The 21,549-nt window shown below is 38.1% G+C and overlaps 1 protein-coding gene across 1 annotated transcript; it reads right to left on the bottom strand.

The window, feature by feature from the left end:
- Nucleotides 1–6,427: 6,427 nt before the first annotated feature.
- LOC143881687 (uncharacterized) lies at nucleotides 6,428–10,235 on the bottom strand. Its single transcript, XM_077384937.1, has 7 exons — nucleotides 8,893–10,235; nucleotides 8,680–8,764; nucleotides 8,449–8,579; nucleotides 8,012–8,182; nucleotides 7,582–7,908; nucleotides 6,829–6,867; nucleotides 6,428–6,710 (listed from the first exon to the last, which is right to left on the bottom strand). The coding sequence occupies exons 2-7, from the start codon at nucleotides 8,739–8,741 to the stop codon at nucleotides 6,493–6,495; spliced, it is 948 nt and encodes a 315-aa protein (XP_077241052.1). The 5' UTR covers nucleotides 8,742–8,764; nucleotides 8,893–10,235; the 3' UTR covers nucleotides 6,428–6,492.
- Nucleotides 10,236–21,549: the final 11,314 nt, after the last annotated feature.

Raw genomic sequence — 21,549 nt, 5'->3', positions numbered from 1 at the left:
AATTAAATGATCGCACAACAATTAAAAATAATTTTTTTTTATCGATTGTGAGAGTAATTTTGTTTTTTGCTCTGCCAATTCTCAGTTTTTAGCACTATACTTGTGCCACATGTCTTGTGTGATTTGTTAATGATTATAAGAATTTTGGGAAGAAACTTATTTCCCTTAGCTTCGTGTCGGGTCTAGATAAAATGGGCACATAACAAATTTTAGGCCCGTTTTTGCCACATAGAATCGGGCATAAAATTTGTCTTGCACCCATTTTACGACCCTTACATCAAAAGAAACATGGGAAGTGTTCTTGAATCAATTCCTATTTGTTGATTTCTACTGTTTTAAAGTGAATATTTCAAGAAACGGCCGGCAGAACACGTTATTGCTGAGAATGGTTGAAGAAGACTGAGTTATTCTCGACCATGCATTACAGACATTGAAGGAAAAGAATGAGAAGCCAAATGAAAAAGGAACTCACTGATTCTGTCTAGGGGAGGGAAAGGTTCCTTAACGTGAAAAAGATTTAAAAGAGTGTCCTTCCCCCACAGGGAAGCACTAAATACCACTTAATAAAGGAATGAGCTGTATCCTTCATCGTTATTTACATGACTATGAGGAGCTCTGCTCATAGCACATTATCACCATTCTCACTTGAATTAGTTGACTTAAGTAATTCACAAATCATAAAATATGTTAACAAATTGTAAAAAACACATTCATTTAGGCCATGTTTGGCAAACCATGAAAAATTATGTCACGGAACATTTGTTGGCCCGATTGTGAGAGAGTGGCAAAGGAGGGAGAGGAAGAGAATTGAGTTGGCACAAGTAGGCAGCGTCAAGAATTCTTAAAAACTAGTGAAACATTACCTATTAAGGGCGCGTTTGGCTACCATGAATTGTTTTTCATGATAAACTAGTGTCTCGAGAGGGGTATGGCAGGTGAAGTGGCTAAATATAGTGTCTCCAGGTTGAGAAGTGGCTAAAAATAAGGAAAATAGTGTCTCTAAGTTGATAAGTGGCTAAAAATCAGAAAACAAAAAACTCTACACAAAATTGGATCTGAATTTTTCCTCATTTTTTGCTACTTCTCCCCCTAATCTCAATTGTGCCCCTCAAATCTATTGGGAAAAAAATCCTACCAGACATGGCCTTAGAATTGATTACTTATTTTCCTAATTTTTAGGAGCTTTTCATGACCTCCTCACTCCCACCCTCTAAAGTCTCCCAACTCCTCACCTGGCCCAACAAATCTTCTAGCGAATATTTTTTTCATGCTGGCCAAACATGTCTGCAAGATGGGGATATGTGGATCATTTGTTTATGCATTGTTCGTTCACTAGGATCATATGGCGATTCATCTTCATGAGATTTGGGATTTGTTGGGTTTTTCCAAAATCTATTCCGTCACTATTGCACCATTGGGGAGGGGTTCCTTGGAAGGAAAAAGGAAAAACCTTGTGAAATTTTTGTTTACTAGCCACGTGGTGGTCTCTATGGAAGGAGAGAAACTCTAGAGTCTTTGAGGGGAAAGCCATGAATCCTCATTGGATTTACTTGAAGACCATCGCCTTGGTTATATCTTGGGTGAGATGCCTCCCCTCCTTCCGGTTTGTATCGGCATTTGGTCTTTGGGAAGGATGGAGGGAGGTGTGCTTTAGTGTTGAGGGGAGATATCTTTTTTTGCAAAGATGGGAGCCCCCTGCTCAAAACATGTATAAGGTTAACTTTGATGGTGTGAGTTCCGGCAATCCGGGTCCAGCAGGAGTGGGAGGGGTTTGTCACAATGATAAGGGGGATGTTGTGTGGGCATACTACGGATCTATTGGTGTGTCTGATTCTTCAGAAGCGGAAGTGAGGGCGGCACATTTTGGCCTTTTGAATATTGATAGAAGGTTGATGGATCTACAATTGTTGAGGGAGATTCGTTAAATGTGATTCGTTGGCTGAAAGGTGGAGTGGCTCATCCGTGGAGATTTCTTTCAATTTTTTATGAGATTGAGGACCTAACTGCGAGGTCCGCTATCGGCTTTTAGTATTTAACCAGCTCTAAGTATTATAATTGTGTTCAGATTTTTTTTGTCTTCGGGAGAATTTACTATCTAGGATTTTTTCATCTTGATGCATGATGTTTTTTGGTAATTTTAATAGCTTTTTTAGAGCTGGTTAAATACTAAAAGACAAGGAGAGTTTGTATCAACATCGAAATAGAGCAGTGCAAATATCAGGAGCCTGTATATAATACAAGGGATTCGCTAGGCAATTTTATGGAAACCCATTCCATGGGATTCGCTAGGCAATTCCGGTGGTTCTATTATGTGGTTCGACCACCTTCCTCCCTGAGGAGGGGTCTTCTCTGTATTTTGTTTTTTCTTCATTCCTGTTTCTTTCTTGCTTCTTTTTGTATATATGGGTGGTCCATCTCGGCTTCCTTTTTTTTTGCTATGATATATATTTATTGTCATTCCAAAAAAAAAGGCATTCAAGACATAAACGCGCAAAGGGTTAAAACATGTTTTGAGGCTTTTGAGTTCATTCTTTTTTTTTTTAGGAATTTCTAGTTAGTCAATTAAAGTCAAACTAAGTATTATAATTGTGTTCAGATTTTTTTTGTCTTCGAGAGAATTTACTATCTAGGATTTTTTCATCTTGATGCATGATATCTTTTTGGTAATTTTAATAGCTTTTTTAGAGCTGGTTAAATACTAAAAGACAAGGGGAGTTTGTATCATCATCGAAATAGAGCAGCGCAAATATCAGTAGCCTGTATATACTACAAGGGATTCGCTAGGCAATTTTGTGGAAACCCATTCCACGTGATCAATTTTTTTGTTAGAATACAATCCGTTTAATTATCCTGTTTTTCTACTTAATTAGAACCGTTCTTTGCGATTTTCACTATGGTATCCGCCCCTAATAAAACATTACCTGTGTCTCCGCCCCTAATAACACCAATGGATCACAATATGGATGGCCAAAAAGGCAAGGGATCAGACTATATTATTTATTAATTAGATAAATGACCTAGAATTGAAAAGGAAGATATAAAAACATTGAAAGAAAGTAAAACATGCCACAAACAAAAACTACATTCGGCGAGTTAAGATCGTTCATTGCCTCAGTGTAGAACACCTGCTATGCATGCTATTATTTTAATAGCATTTTCCACACACAAAAAAAATGCAAAAAACTCACCGATCTTAAATTATTTTTAAGATAGATGATTTGCAAAAATCAGTAGCCTGTGGTTCTTGAAAAAGGTGATAGATTATAGCCTTGGAATATAGGTTCCCCTTCTCTTGTTGAAGAAGAGAGCAAAAAAAAACATGAGCATTGAACACAAAAGTGAGAAGACAAGAGAGAGGAGTAGCAGATCTAACGGAAGATTTCTGGGAGACTGGCAGTGTTTCCATTGCCATTACAACAACTTTGAATGGAGGCAAAGATGCAGAAGATGCCCGTTATTTAGATCGACTCGGTGCCCTTCACTAAGTACATCCCGGAATGTGGGGATTAGTTCCCCTGGGGAGCGGAGTTCCAGGGGGATTGCCGGACAAGTCTCGGATTTTAGACACCAAAACTGGCTCTGCCCTCCCTGTCAATACCTTAACTTCAGTTGGCAGAAGGAATGTCGTTGGTGTCATCAGTGTAAATCCTCCCTGAAGTGGCTTCCTAGGTCCAGTTTCCATTCGGAGGTTTACATTAATGATGAGAACGATCTTTGGCCCGACTAGGGTAAAATATCTTGCAACAACAACTCAGGGTTTCAATCTTTATCTATTTCAGGCAAGGAAGTGGAGAATCGTATGGGTTCCCTAAGGGCTTGCTTGTTAGGGAAAAAAAGAACCGTAACGAATCGTGCAGGATCTCTGGACTTGGGCGCAAATGTCTAGGGATATCCCCTCTTTAAATTGCCCTTCTATTTCGTTGCCAACTGAGGTTCTTTTTATGTTTGAATCTGAGTCTCAAGCCCTACATATTCTTGCTATGGGATCTGTATCCCTGGGCAATCATTTGATCTGCCTCTCACCATGGAAACAGGATTACATCCACGGAGAGGAGGCCTCTTGGGTTCACTTCCATGGAATCCCACTGCACATCTGGGCTGTTTCAACGGTGGAGGCGCTAGGGGCTCTCTATGGTAGAGTTGTAGAAATTAAAATGGAAGGTAGCCATCAGAACTGTATGAGTTCTGTTTTGGCTACTAAAATTATAGCCCTCCGTTGGCATTTTCTTCCCTCCTGTATTAAGCTTAAAGTCTCAGATCAGATCTACACTGTGGGGATCGAGCTTTCGAAACCGGTCCCTGATTCAATCTTCCCTGGGTCAGATCGTTATCTGTAGGAGGAACAGTCTCGGGTGATTGGGGGTTGCCTGTCTTTCGAGCCGTTGAACACTGGGATTTCAAATTTCAAATGTCCAGATCTGCAGGGTGGGGTTCATGAGAAAGACCTTTTCGTCTGCCCCGAAAAGTCGTTACTTTGTCTGGTAGCTCCTAAACCCAGAATTTCTGCTCATAAGCGACAAGTAGCCTGGTTGAGCACGTCTACATAGTCAACTGACCTGCACCCAAGATCCAAGAAAATGTTTGGCTATAAAAGGCCTGCTAGAGTCTATAATGGTTTAAAGTCGGCGGCAAAGTGGCCTCAGTCCCATCACAATAAAAAGATGAATCACATGGTGAATGCACTGGCTTCGATCTCTGGATCAAGGACGAATAGGTTACTTAAGATCCTAAGATCTTTTGCTAAATCGGGTAGGATTGGCCCATCCCACGATTAATCTTCCGTGGTCATAAGTGAAAGGTCAAGGAAATGTTACCTCTTTTGATGTTCCTGCCTTTAACTCCCATCGCAGGTTTCCCTGGATGGGATGGCTCGAATAAATGTAATTATTACTAGTCTCTGTTAAAATTTCTTTGGGATACTTGGTTTGGCTGTATCCAAGTTACTAAAGAGGGAGGGTCAGGAGTTTATGCCCCAGGAATTATCCTCTTGTCCAGGGGGGAGGAAGAGGAGTCTTTACATGGAAATCATGGTGCTGAATTTTGTACTTCATAAGATAAGAAGAATGGTTTTTGATGAAGAGTTAGCAATCACTAACATGTTCATGATATCTCTGGAACTTTGCTGGAGGATAGGTGACGGCGGAGTAGACTATGGGAGGCTTCAAGAGAGGCGGCCATCTCTTACCTTGACGCAGGGAGCATGAGAGCGGCAACACAAGATGAAAGATCAACACAACAAGCGACTAAGATAATCTCGTGGGGGCTTGAAAACCCATGCCACAGTTTGGAGAAAAACTCCAATATAAAACGTGAAAGGAGCGAAGCTCCTTCACCCACGTGAACAAGCCAATGCTCTCTTCACAAGAGATGTCCCAAAAATAAACTTTATTCAAATCTCCCTTATTTCCTCATGCCATTACATTATATAAAAAATGCCAAAATCTAAGAATAGCAACCCTAAATTCTTACCTAACTATTATTCTCAATCTTCTAACTAAAGCAACATAAATAAAATGAAGAAATATCTCTAAGATAATCCTAAAATAGTAATCCCGTATTAGACACTTACCATATCCTAAAACTGCCTCTAACTTAGCCAAATCAAGTCCAAATAGCGTAATCTTAGGCTCTTTAGATAGGTAATCGGAAAACCTTCACTACAACAAAACCAATATTTACCGGCGGTCACAACCGCTGCTAATATTAGGTAACACCGCTGTTATACAATTTAGTCGCGGTTTCCTTTCCGCTGGTGTATGTCCCATCGGTGCATCCTTTACCAGCGGTAAAAACCGTAGCTATTACGACCGCTAGTGTATCTGTCAACTTTAGCAGCGGTTATAACCGCGGGTATATATCGATATATACCCGCGGTTATAACCGTAGCTATTACAACCGATAGTGTATCTGTAAACTTTAGCAGCGGTTATAACCGCTGGTATATATTGATATATACCCGCGGTTATGACCGTGGCTATTAACACCGCTGCTGTAGTGTCATAATTAGCGGCGGTTAGGACCAGTGGTAGAGCTCAGTGTCGTTAGGGAACCACAGATATATACCAGCGGTTTTAACCGCTGGTATATATCAGTAATAAGTACCAGCGGGTATAACTGCTGGTATATCGGTGTGATTTAGTGAACTTGAGATATATACCAGCGGTCATAACCGCGGGTATAGGCGATGTTCTCACGCGTGTATAGGAGATATATACCAGTGGTTATAACCGCTGGTAAATGTGTGAATTTTTTTTTTTTCAAAATACACGCTGAATATCTGTGACACATACAGAACCTGCTGTACATATTCAGAAGTAATAAAACACCATTTTACATATTCAGAACCTGCTGTACATATTCAGAAACGCTGAACGTGTGTAAGATCATTTTATAGATTCAGAAGTAATAAAACACCATTGCATTTTTTAAATCATAAGAGCATAAACAATAAGATAAATAAACAACTCCCATAGGAGGGTGGAGGCCCAAAGACTAAGAGACTAAAACAAAAAGCCAAAGCTGCAGCAAAAAAAAAAGAAAGGCAAGAAACTGCTCTAGCAACCCAAACGGGCTACTTTTTTGCTGAGTAAACTCTACATCCAATAAAATGAGGTGATTAAATATTTTCAGAAGAAAAAAAAGCAGATGTTTTGTGACCAAAAGGGCTACCTTTTTGCTTCTGCTCCTGTGCATAAAGCTCCCGCTTCCATCTAGAAAATCCATAACGGCAATTTTCAAATTAGATGAGCAAATGTTATATCTAAAGAATGAGAAACTCGGTTATTTTACATACTAAACAATACAAAATTTGGCATGTTAAGACTTTACCTGAAGTATTAATCCACAGGCCCTTCTTGTTTTTGCTTGCTAGATTAGATAAGTGACATTAGATAGTTGAGGTGTGAATGAAAACAATAAGGCAAGGAGCCACTTATCAATATGTTAGAGAAGCTGGAAAGAACTACCAAATATAGTAGAGCAAAATGAATTATACAGATACAGCAACCTGTCTTTTGCTTAACCAACAAAACTTGCAGGACTATTTTGAGAGCCATAGTTAAGCTACCAGGACAACCTAAATTCCGATGACATCAAAGGTGCTCAGAAAATTACAGTTACATGACACATAGGCAACTTTTTATTTTTTGAAATGGTGAAAATATTTATTACTTATAAATAAGACCGAGGTGGTCGAATACATATAATCAGACACCTGGCATGCTTCATCGAGCATTTTAGAATTAACATGCAGTGGTAAATATTAATGGAACACTATGCTAGTTGATGATACTTCAACAACATGTGCATTTCTATTATTTTTTTTATCCAAATTCTTACTGCCAAAGTTTCAATAAATTCTATAATAATCTACCGAAACGCATTGAATTCATGAGGCAGTCAACCAAATTTAAGAAACCATAAAATAAAATGCTAGCAACTTAGGGCATATGAAAATGGTGCCAAAATTAGCAACATGCATCAACTAATCACATAAAATGCAGTAACAAATAACAAATGGAAAAAATTTCAAAAAAACAAAAAACAAATGGATATAGATCCAAATTAGTCAATCGATCCTACCCTCATCCTTTTGGGGTTGAGCATGAGAAAGTTTGAAGGGCTGGCTATCTCCTCGAAAATCAGTCATAGATTCTAAGGCTTCATCACCATTTTTTATCTGTTTTATATTGTGCGGCGAAGAAGCTGATTTCACAGATTTGTCCACATTTAGACGAATGATACGTGAACCAGTTCCAAGAGCTGCTCCATTGTTTGTGGTCCGTGATTCACATGCAGATTCGGCCATAACTTGATTTGATTCTTTCCCTGCTGCAGATGGTGAATGGGGTAATAGCGGCTCTCGTTGGAGGATAGATATGGCGCATGATACCTCTTTCACTTGGACCCCTGACTCACCATTTGAATTTTAAAATGTTAAAATAATGTACACGGGCCATTCTTAGATCTTTGGTTGGTATGTTTTACTTCAAGAATTATTGATCTATCTCACCTGGAGCATATTTGGGAAGAGTATTGTCTGAACCACTGATTATTACTTGAGACTCGAGAAAATGTTCAATTGCCTGCCTGAGGGATACGTTTGGAAGCAAATCATCTAATCTACATTTGGTAGAAGAACACTTTGGACACCTTTCCTTCTCAACCAATACCAAACGTATACCTGCAGCCAAATGGCACGTTTAAGGTAAAAATTAATAAATGCAGGTACGTAAAATGAAGTCCGCTTATGTTTGTAGAAACTAGAAAGTTACCAACACTTCCCAATGACAAAAAACAGCCCTTGGGGAGATGATATAATTTTTATCTTATTGTGATTTATCTGGGATTCTTAACAGGTCTTACAAGCCAATGAATAAAGCTAAGGGCAAGTTGATAGGGACAATTCATCATATTTGGAACTTTGGGAATATTCGTGAATGAGCTTACACTTGTCGCAAAAGCTATGCTGGCAGCATGGTATCATCACAGCCTCTTTGAAGATTGTGTTGCAAAGAGAGCACCTTAGCTCCGCAGGCAATTCTGTGTTTGTCAATGTTGGAGTACTGGTATCTACCTCTCTATAAAATTCCATTGTAACATAGAATTAACAAACATGGGGAGCCATAGATATAGGTAGAAAGTAAAAGCATGAAGGGAAATGAGCACAAAGAAATTTACTCCAAGTTCATTTGTTCTTCGGATTTCTTTGGCAACCTATCCCCTTCAATACCACGATCCATATCAGAGTGCTTCTTGAGGATTCCTGATATTTCAATCATAGTGGAGTGTGAGAAGTCTAGAGGCTTCCTGATATTTTAATCATAGTGGAGCTTGAGAAGCTTAGATAAATTTCTAGAGATTAATACAAAAGAAAAGAGCCAAAGCATTTACCTCTTGAACTAGCCTCACTGAGATCACTTGGTACGAACTTTTGATATCTTGAAATAGAAGGCTCGGAGAATCAGAGTCAACATACACCAATTATGTTAGTGATTTTGCATTTTCAAAATCATGTATTTTACATGTTTTAGTGTTTTGGAAAATGTTTTATCAAAAGCGTTTGGGAAAAGGAAAATGTTTTCTTGGAAATATTTGCTTTTACAAAAGGATGTAGAAGTGTAGTTGAAAAGATAGTCCCGTACCGGATGAGAGAAAAGAAAGAGAAGGGCTTATAAAGCACTACCTTTTCTAATACTTGTTGATTGCACATTGGGTTGGACCCGCGGGACGGTGCAACGCACCGTTCGCACACGCGCGCGCGCGGCGTGGGCAATGGGCTATAGGGCGCATAGCGGCGCTTTATTGGCACTTTTTTAGGCGCACTTTGTACTTCGGTCAAAGAGTGTGATCAAATGGGTTGTGTCCCTTCCCCCAACGGTCATGTGCCAAGTGGGTGCGATCCACACCATAGATGGTTGATCTAACGATGACTGGGTTGGAGAGAGGTTTTACTCAAACCAACAGTCACCTCTAGAATCGATCAGGACCGTTCAATATCAATGGGTGCGATCTAACGGTCAGATTTCAAACATTCTGGAAAGGTGCCCTGTAGAGGTGTTTTTCACACTGAAAAGACACCAGGTGGTCTACAAAATGTGCAGAATTCAGTCATTTCATATAGAAAAACGAATTGGCAATTCTGACAGACTTTACACTCTCTTCTACAGTCCTACAAAATCCCCAAGTATTTCTATATACTGTTTTTCTTTTGTTTACTGTTCTAGATACTGTTTTTCTGCAGAAACATTATCTAGAAATTTCTCTAAGGCTTGAAATTTCGGAAGGGCATTTCGGGTTTGATTCCGCTAGTGCTATGCGTCATCAAACATTAGTAGGGCTTCCCTACTAGGCTTCATTTTATACTAAGGAGGAAATTCGCGGATCCCCTTTGCACACTACTAGTGGGGGCGAATCTTGTCTTAAGGAAAGTGATATCACGCCTTGAAGCAACAAGTTTCTGTTTTTTATCAACAACAGTGCCCTCAAATTTTCCAACAATCATAAGACAAGATTATTTACTGTTGTTTCAATGGCACTTTATTCAGTTCGTCAAATGACCCAAAACTTTGTCAAACTCGAACGTTTCGACAAAAGGAAATTTCAAGCGCTGGCAGAAGAAGTTGCACTTCATTTTGACATCACTCAAAGTGGTCCGGGTTCTCACTACTCTAAAGCCGGCAGCAAATGAAAATGAAACTTTGGCGGAGGTCGTGCAAGGATGAAGTGGGAACAGGATGACTGCATTTGCAAAGGACACATCCAAAATGCTATGTCAGATACACTATTTGACATATATCAAGGCATGGGATCAGCAAGTGAAATCTGGAATGCACTTGAAGCCAAATACTTGGCGGAAGATGCCAGTAGCAAGAAATTCACTGTGAGTCAATTTTTAAATTTTAAAATGGTAGATGATAAGTCTGTTATTGATCAATTACATGAAATACAACATGTAATTAATCAAACTTCCACCAACTTGGAAAGACTTTAGAAAAAGTCTAAAACACAAGAAAAATGAAATGTCTATTGAAGACTTGGCTCAATGCCTCAGGATTGAGGAAGAGTCAAGAATCAGAGACAAGAAAGAAAATGAAACTGTATCCTCTAAGATCCATTTGGTGGAAAATGTCAAGAATTCGAACCAACAAGGAAAAGGCAATTGAAAGATAAACAAACACCCTGAAAAGAAGACTAATAAGAATAAGAAAAGAAAGGGTGCTTGTTTCAACTGTGGCAAACCAGGTCATTACAAGAGTGAGTGCCGACTGCTTAAGGATAAGAAGTCGGGTGCACCAACAGACAAAGAAAAGTTTGTCGCCATGATTTCAGAGGCAAATATGCTTGAAGATGGCAATGATTGGTAGATTGACTCTGGTGCGACGAAGCATGTCTGTAAAGACAGGAACCTATTTTCAACTTTGAAACAGTTGAAGATGGAAGCATGTTATACATGAGAAATTCGTCGACAGCAGAAGTCAAAGGGAAGGGCAAGGTGGAACTTGAGTTCACATCTGGCAAGCGACTCACTCTAACCGATGTCTACCATGTACCAGAAGTTAGAAAGAACTTAGTGTCTGGAAGCATTCTCAACAAGAATGGCTTCAAACTTGTATTTGAATCTGACAAGTTCATTCTTTCTAAGGGGGGTACTTTTGTTGGGAAGGGATATATGTATGAAGGGATGTTCAAACTTAATATCAATAAAGTGAATGTCTTTGCTTATGTTTTGGATTCTTCTTTATCTTTATGGCATAATTGTTTAGGACATGTAAATACTAGGAAAATGAATGATATGGTTAAGTTAACCTTAATATGAAAATGACTTAGTAGATAGATGTAAAACATGCATGCAAACCAAGATAATTACTAAGTCATTCCCTAAAGTAGATAGAACTTCTAACTTGTTAGATTTAATACATAGTGATGTATGTGACATACATAGTGTTCCCACAAAGGGAGGTAAAAAGTACTTTGTTATATTTATTGATGATTATTCTAAGTACTGTTATGTTTATCTCCTTAGTCATAAAGATGAGGTTTTAGAAAAATTTAAGATTTATAAAACTGAAGTAGAAAACCAATGTATAACAAGCATTAAATGTCTCAGATCAGATAGAGGTGGTGAATATCACTTTCCTCATTTCTGTGAATCAGTAGGCATAGTCCATGAAACTTCTGCCCCTTATACACCACAACAAAATGGTGTAGCAGAAAGGAAGAATATGACACTTACTGAAATGATTAATGCTATGCTTGTTAATTCTGGTTTAAATAAAAGGTTTTGGGGTGAAGCCTTACTTACAGCTTGTCACATTTTGAATAGGGTACCAAGTAAGAAATCTAATATAACCCCTTATGAATTGTGGAAGAAAAGGAAACCAAACTTAAGTTACCTTAAAGTTTGGGGTTGTAGATCTATAGTTAAAGTCCCTAAACCTAAGTTAAGGAAATTAGGTGAAAAGGGTATTGATTGTATCTTTTTGGGATATGCTAGTCACAGTAAGGCCTATAGGTTCTTAGTTATAGAACCTAATGATTTCATAGATGTCAATACCATAATTGAGTCTAGAGATGCCATTTTCTATGAAAATAGGTTCACTTCAATTCCTAAAGAAATTGAACCTTCAACTTATGTAGATCATCCTTTAGAATCACAAACAGAAGTTGGTGAACCTAGTGTACAACCTAGTAAAATAAGAAGAAGTTCAAGAGATAGAAGGGATAGGAGTTTTGGCCCTGACTTTGTAACCTACCTGGTAGAAGGGACAAGAGAAAAACTCCAAGGTGGTTCTGTCTTATTAAACTTAAGCATAGAAAGTGACCCTCAAACCTATGAAGAAGCCATAAAGTCACAAGATGCTGCTTTTTGGAAAGAAGCAATTAATGACGAAATGGATTCTATCATGGGTAATAAAACTTGGATTTTGGTTGATCTACCACCTGGGTCTAAACCTATAGGATGTAAATGGATCTTCAAGAAGAAGATCAAAGTAGATGGGACTATAGAAAAGTTTAAGACAAGGTTAGTTGCCAAAGGGTTTATTCAAAAACCCGGTATTGATTACTTTGACACATATGCACCAGTTGCTAGGATATCTACCATTAGAGTGTTGATTGCCCTTGCTTCCATATACAAACTTCACATTCACCAGATGGATGTTAAAACCGCATTCTTAAATGGTGAACTTGATGAAGAAGTGTATATGGAACAACCTGAGGGATTTATTCTGCCAGGCCAAGAGCATAAAGTATGTAAGCTTATCAAATCGTTGTATGGGCTTAAGCAAGCCCCTAAATAATGGCATGAAAGATTTGATAAAGTCTTAGTGTCAAATGTTTATAAGATACATGAGTCAGATAAATGTATATACAGTAAATTTAAGGGTGGCAAAGGTGTTGTTATTTGTTTATATGTTGATGACATGTTAATTTTTAGTACCGATATTGAAAGCATTCAAAGTACTAAATCATATCTTTCTCAAAACTTTGATATGAAAGATATGGGTGAAGCTGATGTGATTTTGGGTATTAGAATCATAAGACAGGATAATGGTCTTATTCTAACACAATCACATTATATTGAGAAAGTTCTCAAAAAGTTTAACCATTTTAAATGTTCACACATTTCAACACCTTTAGACCCAAATATAAAGTTGTATCTTAATACTGGCAGGACTATCTCTCAACTAGGGTATGCTAGTGTAATTGGTAGTCTTATGTATGCTATGACTTGTACTAGGCCAGACATACAATTTGCTGTACGTAAACTTAATAGGTTTACCAGTAATCCTAGTTTTTCTCATTAGAATGCAGTCTATAGAATTTTAAAATATTTAAAGAAAACTATAAACTATGGTTTATGTTATAGTGGGTATCCAACTGTAATAGAAGGATACTCTGATGCTAGTTGGATAACTGAGCGTATAGACTATTTATCAACCAGTGGGTGGATTTCACCCTTGGTGGGGGAGCAGTCTCCTGGGCCTCTAAGAAACAGACATGCATAACAACTTCAACTATGGAAGCAGAGTTTATAGCTCTGGCAGCATGCTGTAAAGAGGCGGAATGGCTTCGGAATTTGTTATTGGAAATTTCGTTATGGTCTAAACCAATGCCATCGATTTATGTCCATTGTGATAGTCAGGCCACACTATCAAGGACATATAATCATGTTTATAATAGTAAGTCCAGACATATAGGACTTAGACATAGTGCTATAAGAGAGTTACTTACTAATGGAGTAGTAACTATTGATTTTGTGAGATCGAGCCAAAACTTGGCCGATCCATTCATTAAAGCTCTTGCAAGAGATCTGGTGTGTAAAACATCATTAGGGATGGGGTTAAAGCCATTAACCAATAGTCACCAATGATGGAACATCAACTCAACACTTGAATAAACATCAAGTCTTGAGTTCAATGAGTCCAAGTACATCATATGGAGTGATTGCAAGCACTATAATCTGTATTATTTGCCATCCCAAGGTAAAGTGCTTGGTACCTGTAATGTTTAAAAGGAGAAGGCTGAGTATTTAAACTCTTAATAGGCTTATAACATAGTGTTGGAGTGTTTTAGTTACAGGGGCACTCTTGATAAGCCTACCTATGTGAGTGTGGGAGTGGTGCCGCTTCCTATGAGACCTGGCTAGTCTCTAGAGCGCTCATGAAACCAAGATATAGACACAAGGCCAGTACATGTGTCGGTTTTAGAAATTGCCCAAAGAAGTGAAATCTTGTGTGTGAGATGTATCCGGTTAACCAAATAGAATAGCTAGTTCAAAGATACGTCTACTATGCAATTCTGGTTAACTTTGATATGTCCTCACTAAGTGAAGGTTCAAATCGAGAGATACCTTCATCTATGCATAAGATTTCCAAGCCTGATGAGAAAATTTTCTTTGATTTTGAAAATGGTGGGGGATTGTTAGTGATTTTGCATTTTCAAAATCATGTATTTGACATGTTTTAGTGTTTTGGAAAATGTTTTATCAAAAGCGTTTGGGAAAAGGAAAATATTTTCTTGGAAATATTTGCTCTTACAAAAGGATGTAGAAGTGTAGTTGAAAAGATAGTCCCGTACCGGATGAGAGAAAAGAAAGAGAATGGCTTATAAAGCACTACCTTTTCTAATACTTGTTGATTGCACATTGGGTTGAACCCATGGTTGGACCCGCGGGACGGTGCAACGCACCGTTCGCACGGCGTGGGCAATGGGCTATAGGGCGCATAGTGGCTCTTTATTGGCGCCTTTTTAGGCGCACTTTGCACTTACTAACGTCACCTCTAGAATCGATCAGGACCGTTCAATATCAATGGGTGCGATCTAACGGTCAGATTTCAAACATTCTGGAAAGGTGCCCTGTAGAGGTGTTTTTCACACTGAAAAGACACTAGGTGGTCTACAAAATGTGCAGAATTCAGTCATTTCATATAGAAAAATGAATTGGCAATTCTGACAGACTCTACACTCTCTTCTACACTCCTACAAAATCCCCAAGTATTTCTATCTACTGTTTTTCTTTTGTTTACTGTTCTAGATACTGTTTTTCTGCAGAAACATTATCTAGAAATTTCTCTAAGGCTTGAAATTTCGGAAGGGCATTTCGGGTTTGATTCCGCTAGTGCTACGCGTCATCAAACATTAGTAGGGCTTCCCTACTAGGCTTCATTTTATACTAAGGAGGCAATTCGCGGATCCCCTTTGCACACTACTAGTGGGGGCGAATCTTGTCTTAAGGAAAGTGATAGCACGCCTTGAAGCAACAAGTTTCTGTTTTTTATCAACAACAGTGCCCTCAAATTTTCTAACAAATTATACCTGTTTTACAGATACATTGTGATAGAAAAGAAGGGGCAAGTAGCAAGTTTAGAATCTGCTTAAACTCTGGAAATCAATCATACTAGTTACACTGTACTAGCTGGATATTTAAGAATGGTAACATTGAGAGCAAAATTTATACCACAGAAGATGAAAGTGATGCATGCCTGTACCCATACCATATATTCACAAAATATGTATGAGCGATTCACAAAATACTTACAAATTCGCAGCACAGTTCAAAGGCGCACACTAGAAGAGGATTCAGTTGAGGAACTTAGATAGCTCAACAAGAAATCCAATTGGGACTGAGCCTTCGCCCAAAAGGGCTGACTAGGCAAAACATGGAAATGCGTTATATGATACTTCAGTAAAAATTTGATTCATACAATTTGAATGTTTCATTATTTTTTTAACAAAAGAACAATGATCATTCATGTAATTTCAGCATTCTGTTATTTAAACAAAAATGACATTTTGGACATTGCACAGGAGGTTCAGAAACTCCTAACATTCCAATCCACCCATTTACATCTGCAAGCAACAGCCTATGCTGGAAATATAAAACGCTCCTATGTCCAACTAAAGTCAACACTTTAGTAATAAAATTATGAAATATTCCCTCGTTGACTGTTTCTGGTAGAATTGGTAATCATTTACAAGAGCATTCTTTCATTATTTGTTAGTATACTTGAAAAAAGATGTTTCAATGTTTTCAACATATAGCATAACTAAAAGCCAAAGAAGGTTTCAAAAAAATGCTTCTAATCTTCTAATTCTCATCTCTCAGTTCTTTCCATAGGAAAGATGCCAATTTTGTTATTATTATTTTTCAATGGCATGAAAGACGCCAATTCTATTCGCTCAATCAAAATCTAGAATCTTCGCCTATCCAGAAAAATCTTAAATGGCATGAAAGGCGCCAATTTTATTCGCTCAATCAAAATCTTGAATCTCTGAAATATTTCAGTTTCGGTTTCGGCCGAAATCACTTAAAAATTATGACAAAGATTTCGTTATTTCTTAAATTTCGACCGAAATGTCTAAAATTTCAGTGGAAATTTCGGCGATTTCGGTGGAAATTTCGGCTATTTCGGCACATATTTTCAATTTCGGTGGAAATTTAGTAAAAATGGCTAAAACGAAATTTCAACTAAAATTCAGAAATCTTGTAAAGAAACGACTTCATGTAAACATCAATTCGGCCGTGGCCATAACCGAAATATTTTGGTAATTTCGTTTAGTTTCGGCTGAAATTTAAAACCATGCATATAACTACTTCTCTTAAGTCTTAACTATTCATTGAGGAGCAAATAGAAATGATGATTGAAAGACTAACTCTCAGAAAGCAAACATGACTTCTTACAATACTAATAAAGGCTTAATATGAACTGAAAAAGCTTTCTATGATAGAGGATGAAATTGTAATAGCTCATGCATGAAGTAAGTGTGTGTGTGTGTGGCTGTTGAATAAAGGCATTTCACAGCGGGCTGTTGCATGATAGAGCAGCCACATAGGCTCACTTTTCAGCAGGTTTTGTCTTATTCATTTAATTCATCTGAGTGGCTGCTCTCTCATGCAACAGACAGCCGCGAAATGCTTTTCTGCAAAAGTCGCTAATAAATCCCATTTATAGACTTGACATATTAGTGAGAACTGAGAACTGTAGCACAAGGACAGAAGTTGAAGGAAAGAGGTACACACAGAGATCTGAAACTATTAAGAAAGTCATACCTTGGAACAATCTTAGCTGCTTTTTTATCCCTAATACAATTCATCATGCCAGCATCAGGATCCGAGTCGGATAAGGATGCCTCAAAGAACAGGATATAAATCAACGCCAAAGTCATCAAAATTATCCATATCCACATTCTGAAAATTTAGAAGCACAAATACAAAATATCATAAATGGATTTTCATAGTTGATAATTAGATCAATCTGTACTACACTACGAATCCAAATTCAGAAAATTTAAAAGTACAAATACAAAATATCATAAATGGATTTTGTAGTCGATAGTTAGATCAATCTGTACTGTACTACTACTGTATATGATACGAAAACAGCCCATCGTCAAAGAGAGAGATGTTGTACCAGATTTCAAAATAAATGTGAGGTCAACTCTGAAAATTAACACTCTCACAAAGTGGCAAGATGAAAAGGGACCCATTGAAAAGAAAATAAGTCTGTGTGCAACTCTTGCGTGGATAACTAAAGCTAATGAAGGATGGCACTGTGCCTTTTAAAGGCTATCCAACTGGTGTCAATTTTGGCTCGGGCTCGGAAGCTCGCTCGAGCTCGGCTCGAAAAAAGCTCGGCTCGAGCTCGGCTCGAATCCTTAACGAGCCGAGCCCGATTTAGGCCAGGCTCGGCTCGGCTCGGCTCGTTAATGCTCGTTAAGAATTTAATATATTTAAGTATATATATTATATTAATATATACACTAAAAGGGTTGTCTAGGGAGTAAAAGGGGAGGCAAAATATGTCACTTCATTTTAGGAACCCCATTTGTTACTTGGACCACCCCCATAGTGTAAAAAAAGTAGTGAAATTACAATATTTAGGGCATTGGTTGGAAAGCAAGTTCAGAATTCTCTCCTTTTTTCTCCCGTTGGGGTTCCATATTTTTTTGCCCTTCTATAGGGTTTCCGATAACGCCGAAGGTCTAAACCTGTGATGCTATCAGCTTGTGAACTTTTGGATCTGATTCAGTTTCTTGTGTTTTTGCTGCTTCTCGCGGTTTTTACTCTCGAACAAGGGTTTTTTCATCGGGAAACTGTGTAAATTCAGATTCAAGGGTTTTATTCAACTATATTCATGCCTGGGCTCGTTAACTATGGCGGTAAGCTTCGGATTTTCGTGTTTTACTTTATTATTTGGGATCTGTATGACGTTTATTAGTTTTGATTTGTGTATTCCATGATTTCTATTACGGACCTTGTTGATTACGGAGTTTCTCTTGTGAATCGTAACATTTTTGAGGTTGTGGATTAGGGCTGTCCAGGGAAGATGACGGGTGTGAAAAAAAGCTCGGTAAGGCTCGCGAGCCGCTCGTGAGCCTGGCCGAGCCTGACCGAACCGAGCCGAGCCCGAGCCTGATTCGAGCCTGAGCCGAGCTTTTGAGCTTAACGAGCCGAGCCGAGCCTGGCCAAGCTCGGCTCGGCTCGGCTCGTTTACACCCCTATATCCAAGGTTCTACTTCCTACGTGAGACCTGCCTAGGCACCTGAACCTAAGCTAATAAAGGTTGCCTATGTGATCACCTAGATCAAAAGGTGAATGCTCAAGGAGTAAACAACTAATCTTGGCTGGGCGTTTAGATGCATGGAAAATTTCTTGGTAAACTTTTTCACTGAAAAATGAGTTTTCCAGGATAATTTAGCCTTTTTAAGTTACTTCATCGCCTTTGACACTACCACATTTGTGAGCACTAAGTTTTGAACATAATTCATCCATAGCACGATCGGCCCAGCTGGGGACTCTACTCTTGAGTTGGGCATAATTTGGTATAGTCATGTATACTATTGCCCATCCTTAATGGTTTAGAGCAATCAGAATAATTACAACATTTTGACTTGTTAAGACACCTCCCATTTTTCCACACATTTAAAAATAAAATAAGATTCACCACCACGAATCAAAACAAGTATGAATCATCTCAGTTTCCACACCTCAAAGTACATGGTCATATGTACTCAAAAAGTTTATCATTCAAAAAATGTCCTCAACAAGTTAAAACTCTTTTTATTTGAATGGTTATAAAGTTTGTGGAGATGCGGGTTATTGAACAAGTTATAACTCACTACCACGACTCAAAACTCAAATGAGTCATTTTGGTTTCGTCACCTCTTGGTACAAGGCCTTGAGTAGTTGTTAGTATCGTTTCCCTGGATGGTAATTGATGTGATGTACCTGACTACATGCATTGTTAATCATATAATCATAATAATATTATGGAATACATTGCGAATATATTGGGTGTTGGGTCTCTTTTCTCCTTTGATTGGTTTGAGATCACTTGACCTCTTTCGATGGATATGAGAATATTGACTCTCTTCCACCTGATTAATTAGATTGCAAGTGTCCCCTCATTGGATATAGATTGTTTCTCTTGGGAATATGAGAGAATCAGATGTTAAAGATTGTTATAGATGTAGATTAAAAAAAACAGATTCTCGGAATATGTGTAGATCAACAAACTATCACAGCAGGGGGGGTGTCGGGACATCTCACTTATACAGCTGTCATGTGTGAGGTGGTGGTGATGATATGACTCCCTATTCAAATATGAGAGTGGGTACTTGTACACAATGACATGGTCAATTAGAGGAAATTGCAGTACAGATGACTTGGGATTTGATCTCATGGTCGTACACTATATCAATCCCATGAACAGAGAAGCTTCTAATTTTCTGAGTAACACTAGTGTGTGATTCACTAGAAGAGTGATCTCTAAAGGAAGAGAAAGAACACAATGTTTTGTGTACATAAACTATAACAGAAAGAGGAGTCGGGAAATCTCACTTATACACTGTGTCATATGTGAGGTGGTGGTGATGATTCTTGATCATAGAACTCCCTATCCATGAGTGTGGGGGACTTGTACACATTGATAGGGTCAATGAGAGGAAATTGCACTACCGATGACGTGGGATTTGATCTCATGGTCATAGACTGTCAATCTTCTAACCAACGAAGCTTATGACTTTCTAAATAACAATAGCGTGTAATTGATCGACTCGAAGTGTGATCCCTGAAGGAAGCAAAAGATCACAATGTTAGGCCTTACATTTACGTAGATTTTGAGTTCTATACAAGCTAGCATAAATCTTTTTGTAATGTGAATAATACATTTTGAATGGAATCTAAATAATACATTACACATTAAGAACCTATTGAAGATCCTCATATTTCATGGCGTTTGTTCAGTTCAATGCTTGGTGTCCATATCAGATCTGAATACTTGTATCAGTACACACATACATGACAGAAGTACAATCAAGACATGAGACTGGTCACTGGTGGATGTATGCATACCTCTACCTGAGCCTTTTCCTCCTCCTTCTTCACATGAGACTGGTCACTGGTGGATGTATGTATTGCATCTGAATGGGTTTTGTATGAAAAAAATGAAAAACAACAGATGCTTAAAAATCAAATAGAAGAGTTTCATGTTACATTCTGGTTCTGTATGTAACAAGATGGGTTTTGGTAAAAAAAAATCCTTTGAGTGGGTGCTATTTTGGTTAAGAATTAAGGTCAATGGTTATGCAAGCTGTTGGGTTTAGACAAAAAACCCTTTGCATACCGATTTAAAGGGTTTTTTTTTTCAAAACCCAACTCCTCTTACCCATTGATCAAAATTCTTAACCATTTCCAAATCCCCCGTCAATAGCTTGCATACCCACTGTCACCGGAAGATGGGTTTTGACCCAAAAACCTTTCAATGGGCTTTCAATGAAGAAGACACTGCTCGTATTAGCATCAAACTCAAACCTTTCCTTGATATTTTCAATGCAAGCGAATAGCAAAATGTACTCATAAACAACGGCCATAAGCAAGTGTATAATGACTGATCAGTTGTTCAAAAACTCAACTAAAATATGCATAAGCTAGTATTAAAGAAAGGGTACCTTTTCATCCAATCCGTGAATAAAGCCGTCTGTAGCACTCTAGACTCTACCGAAAGGCAGCAGAAAATCTACATTTCCCCACCCTACCTACACAGTGTAAGTATGTTAAGAAGCAAGAGAAATCAAAGAACACTCAACATAAACACAATAAACACATGAAGGCATACTAAAATATATGCCAAATTCCCAAATTTACACATGCTAGAGACATGAATTTCAGGGAAAGTGAGCAAATACTATCATTACTAAAAACTATCTATCTCAGCATTTCTATATCAAATGCTAATGCTAATAGATGGGAACTACCTTTCTCATCGTAGATCTCGTGTCTGTAGGGAAAATGAGCAACAACTTCTCAACTCTCGACTCATGACCCATCCACAACTTGATAACTTCTTATTTACACTGAATTCCTAAAGAAAACTAAAAGTAAAAGTTACTTCATCAAGGAAAGTAAAGAAAAATTACATCAGAATGGAAAGTAAAGAATAAACAATGCTGAATGCAATTCCTATCCCTTTGCTACCTGATCAGTTGTTCACATCAACCTCCTTATTTATGCACACATAAGATATAAAAATCATTACGCAAAAATAA

This window comes from Tasmannia lanceolata, unplaced genomic scaffold, assembly GCF_043159265.1.
Source record: "Tasmannia lanceolata isolate RefF3 unplaced genomic scaffold, GAP_Taslan_0.1 ptg000007l, whole genome shotgun sequence".
In the NCBI taxonomy this organism is placed as follows: domain Eukaryota; kingdom Viridiplantae; phylum Streptophyta; class Magnoliopsida; order Canellales; family Winteraceae; genus Tasmannia; species Tasmannia lanceolata.
Note: the sequence above shows the minus strand (reverse complement) of the source record. Positions and strands in the feature narration are given on the sequence as shown.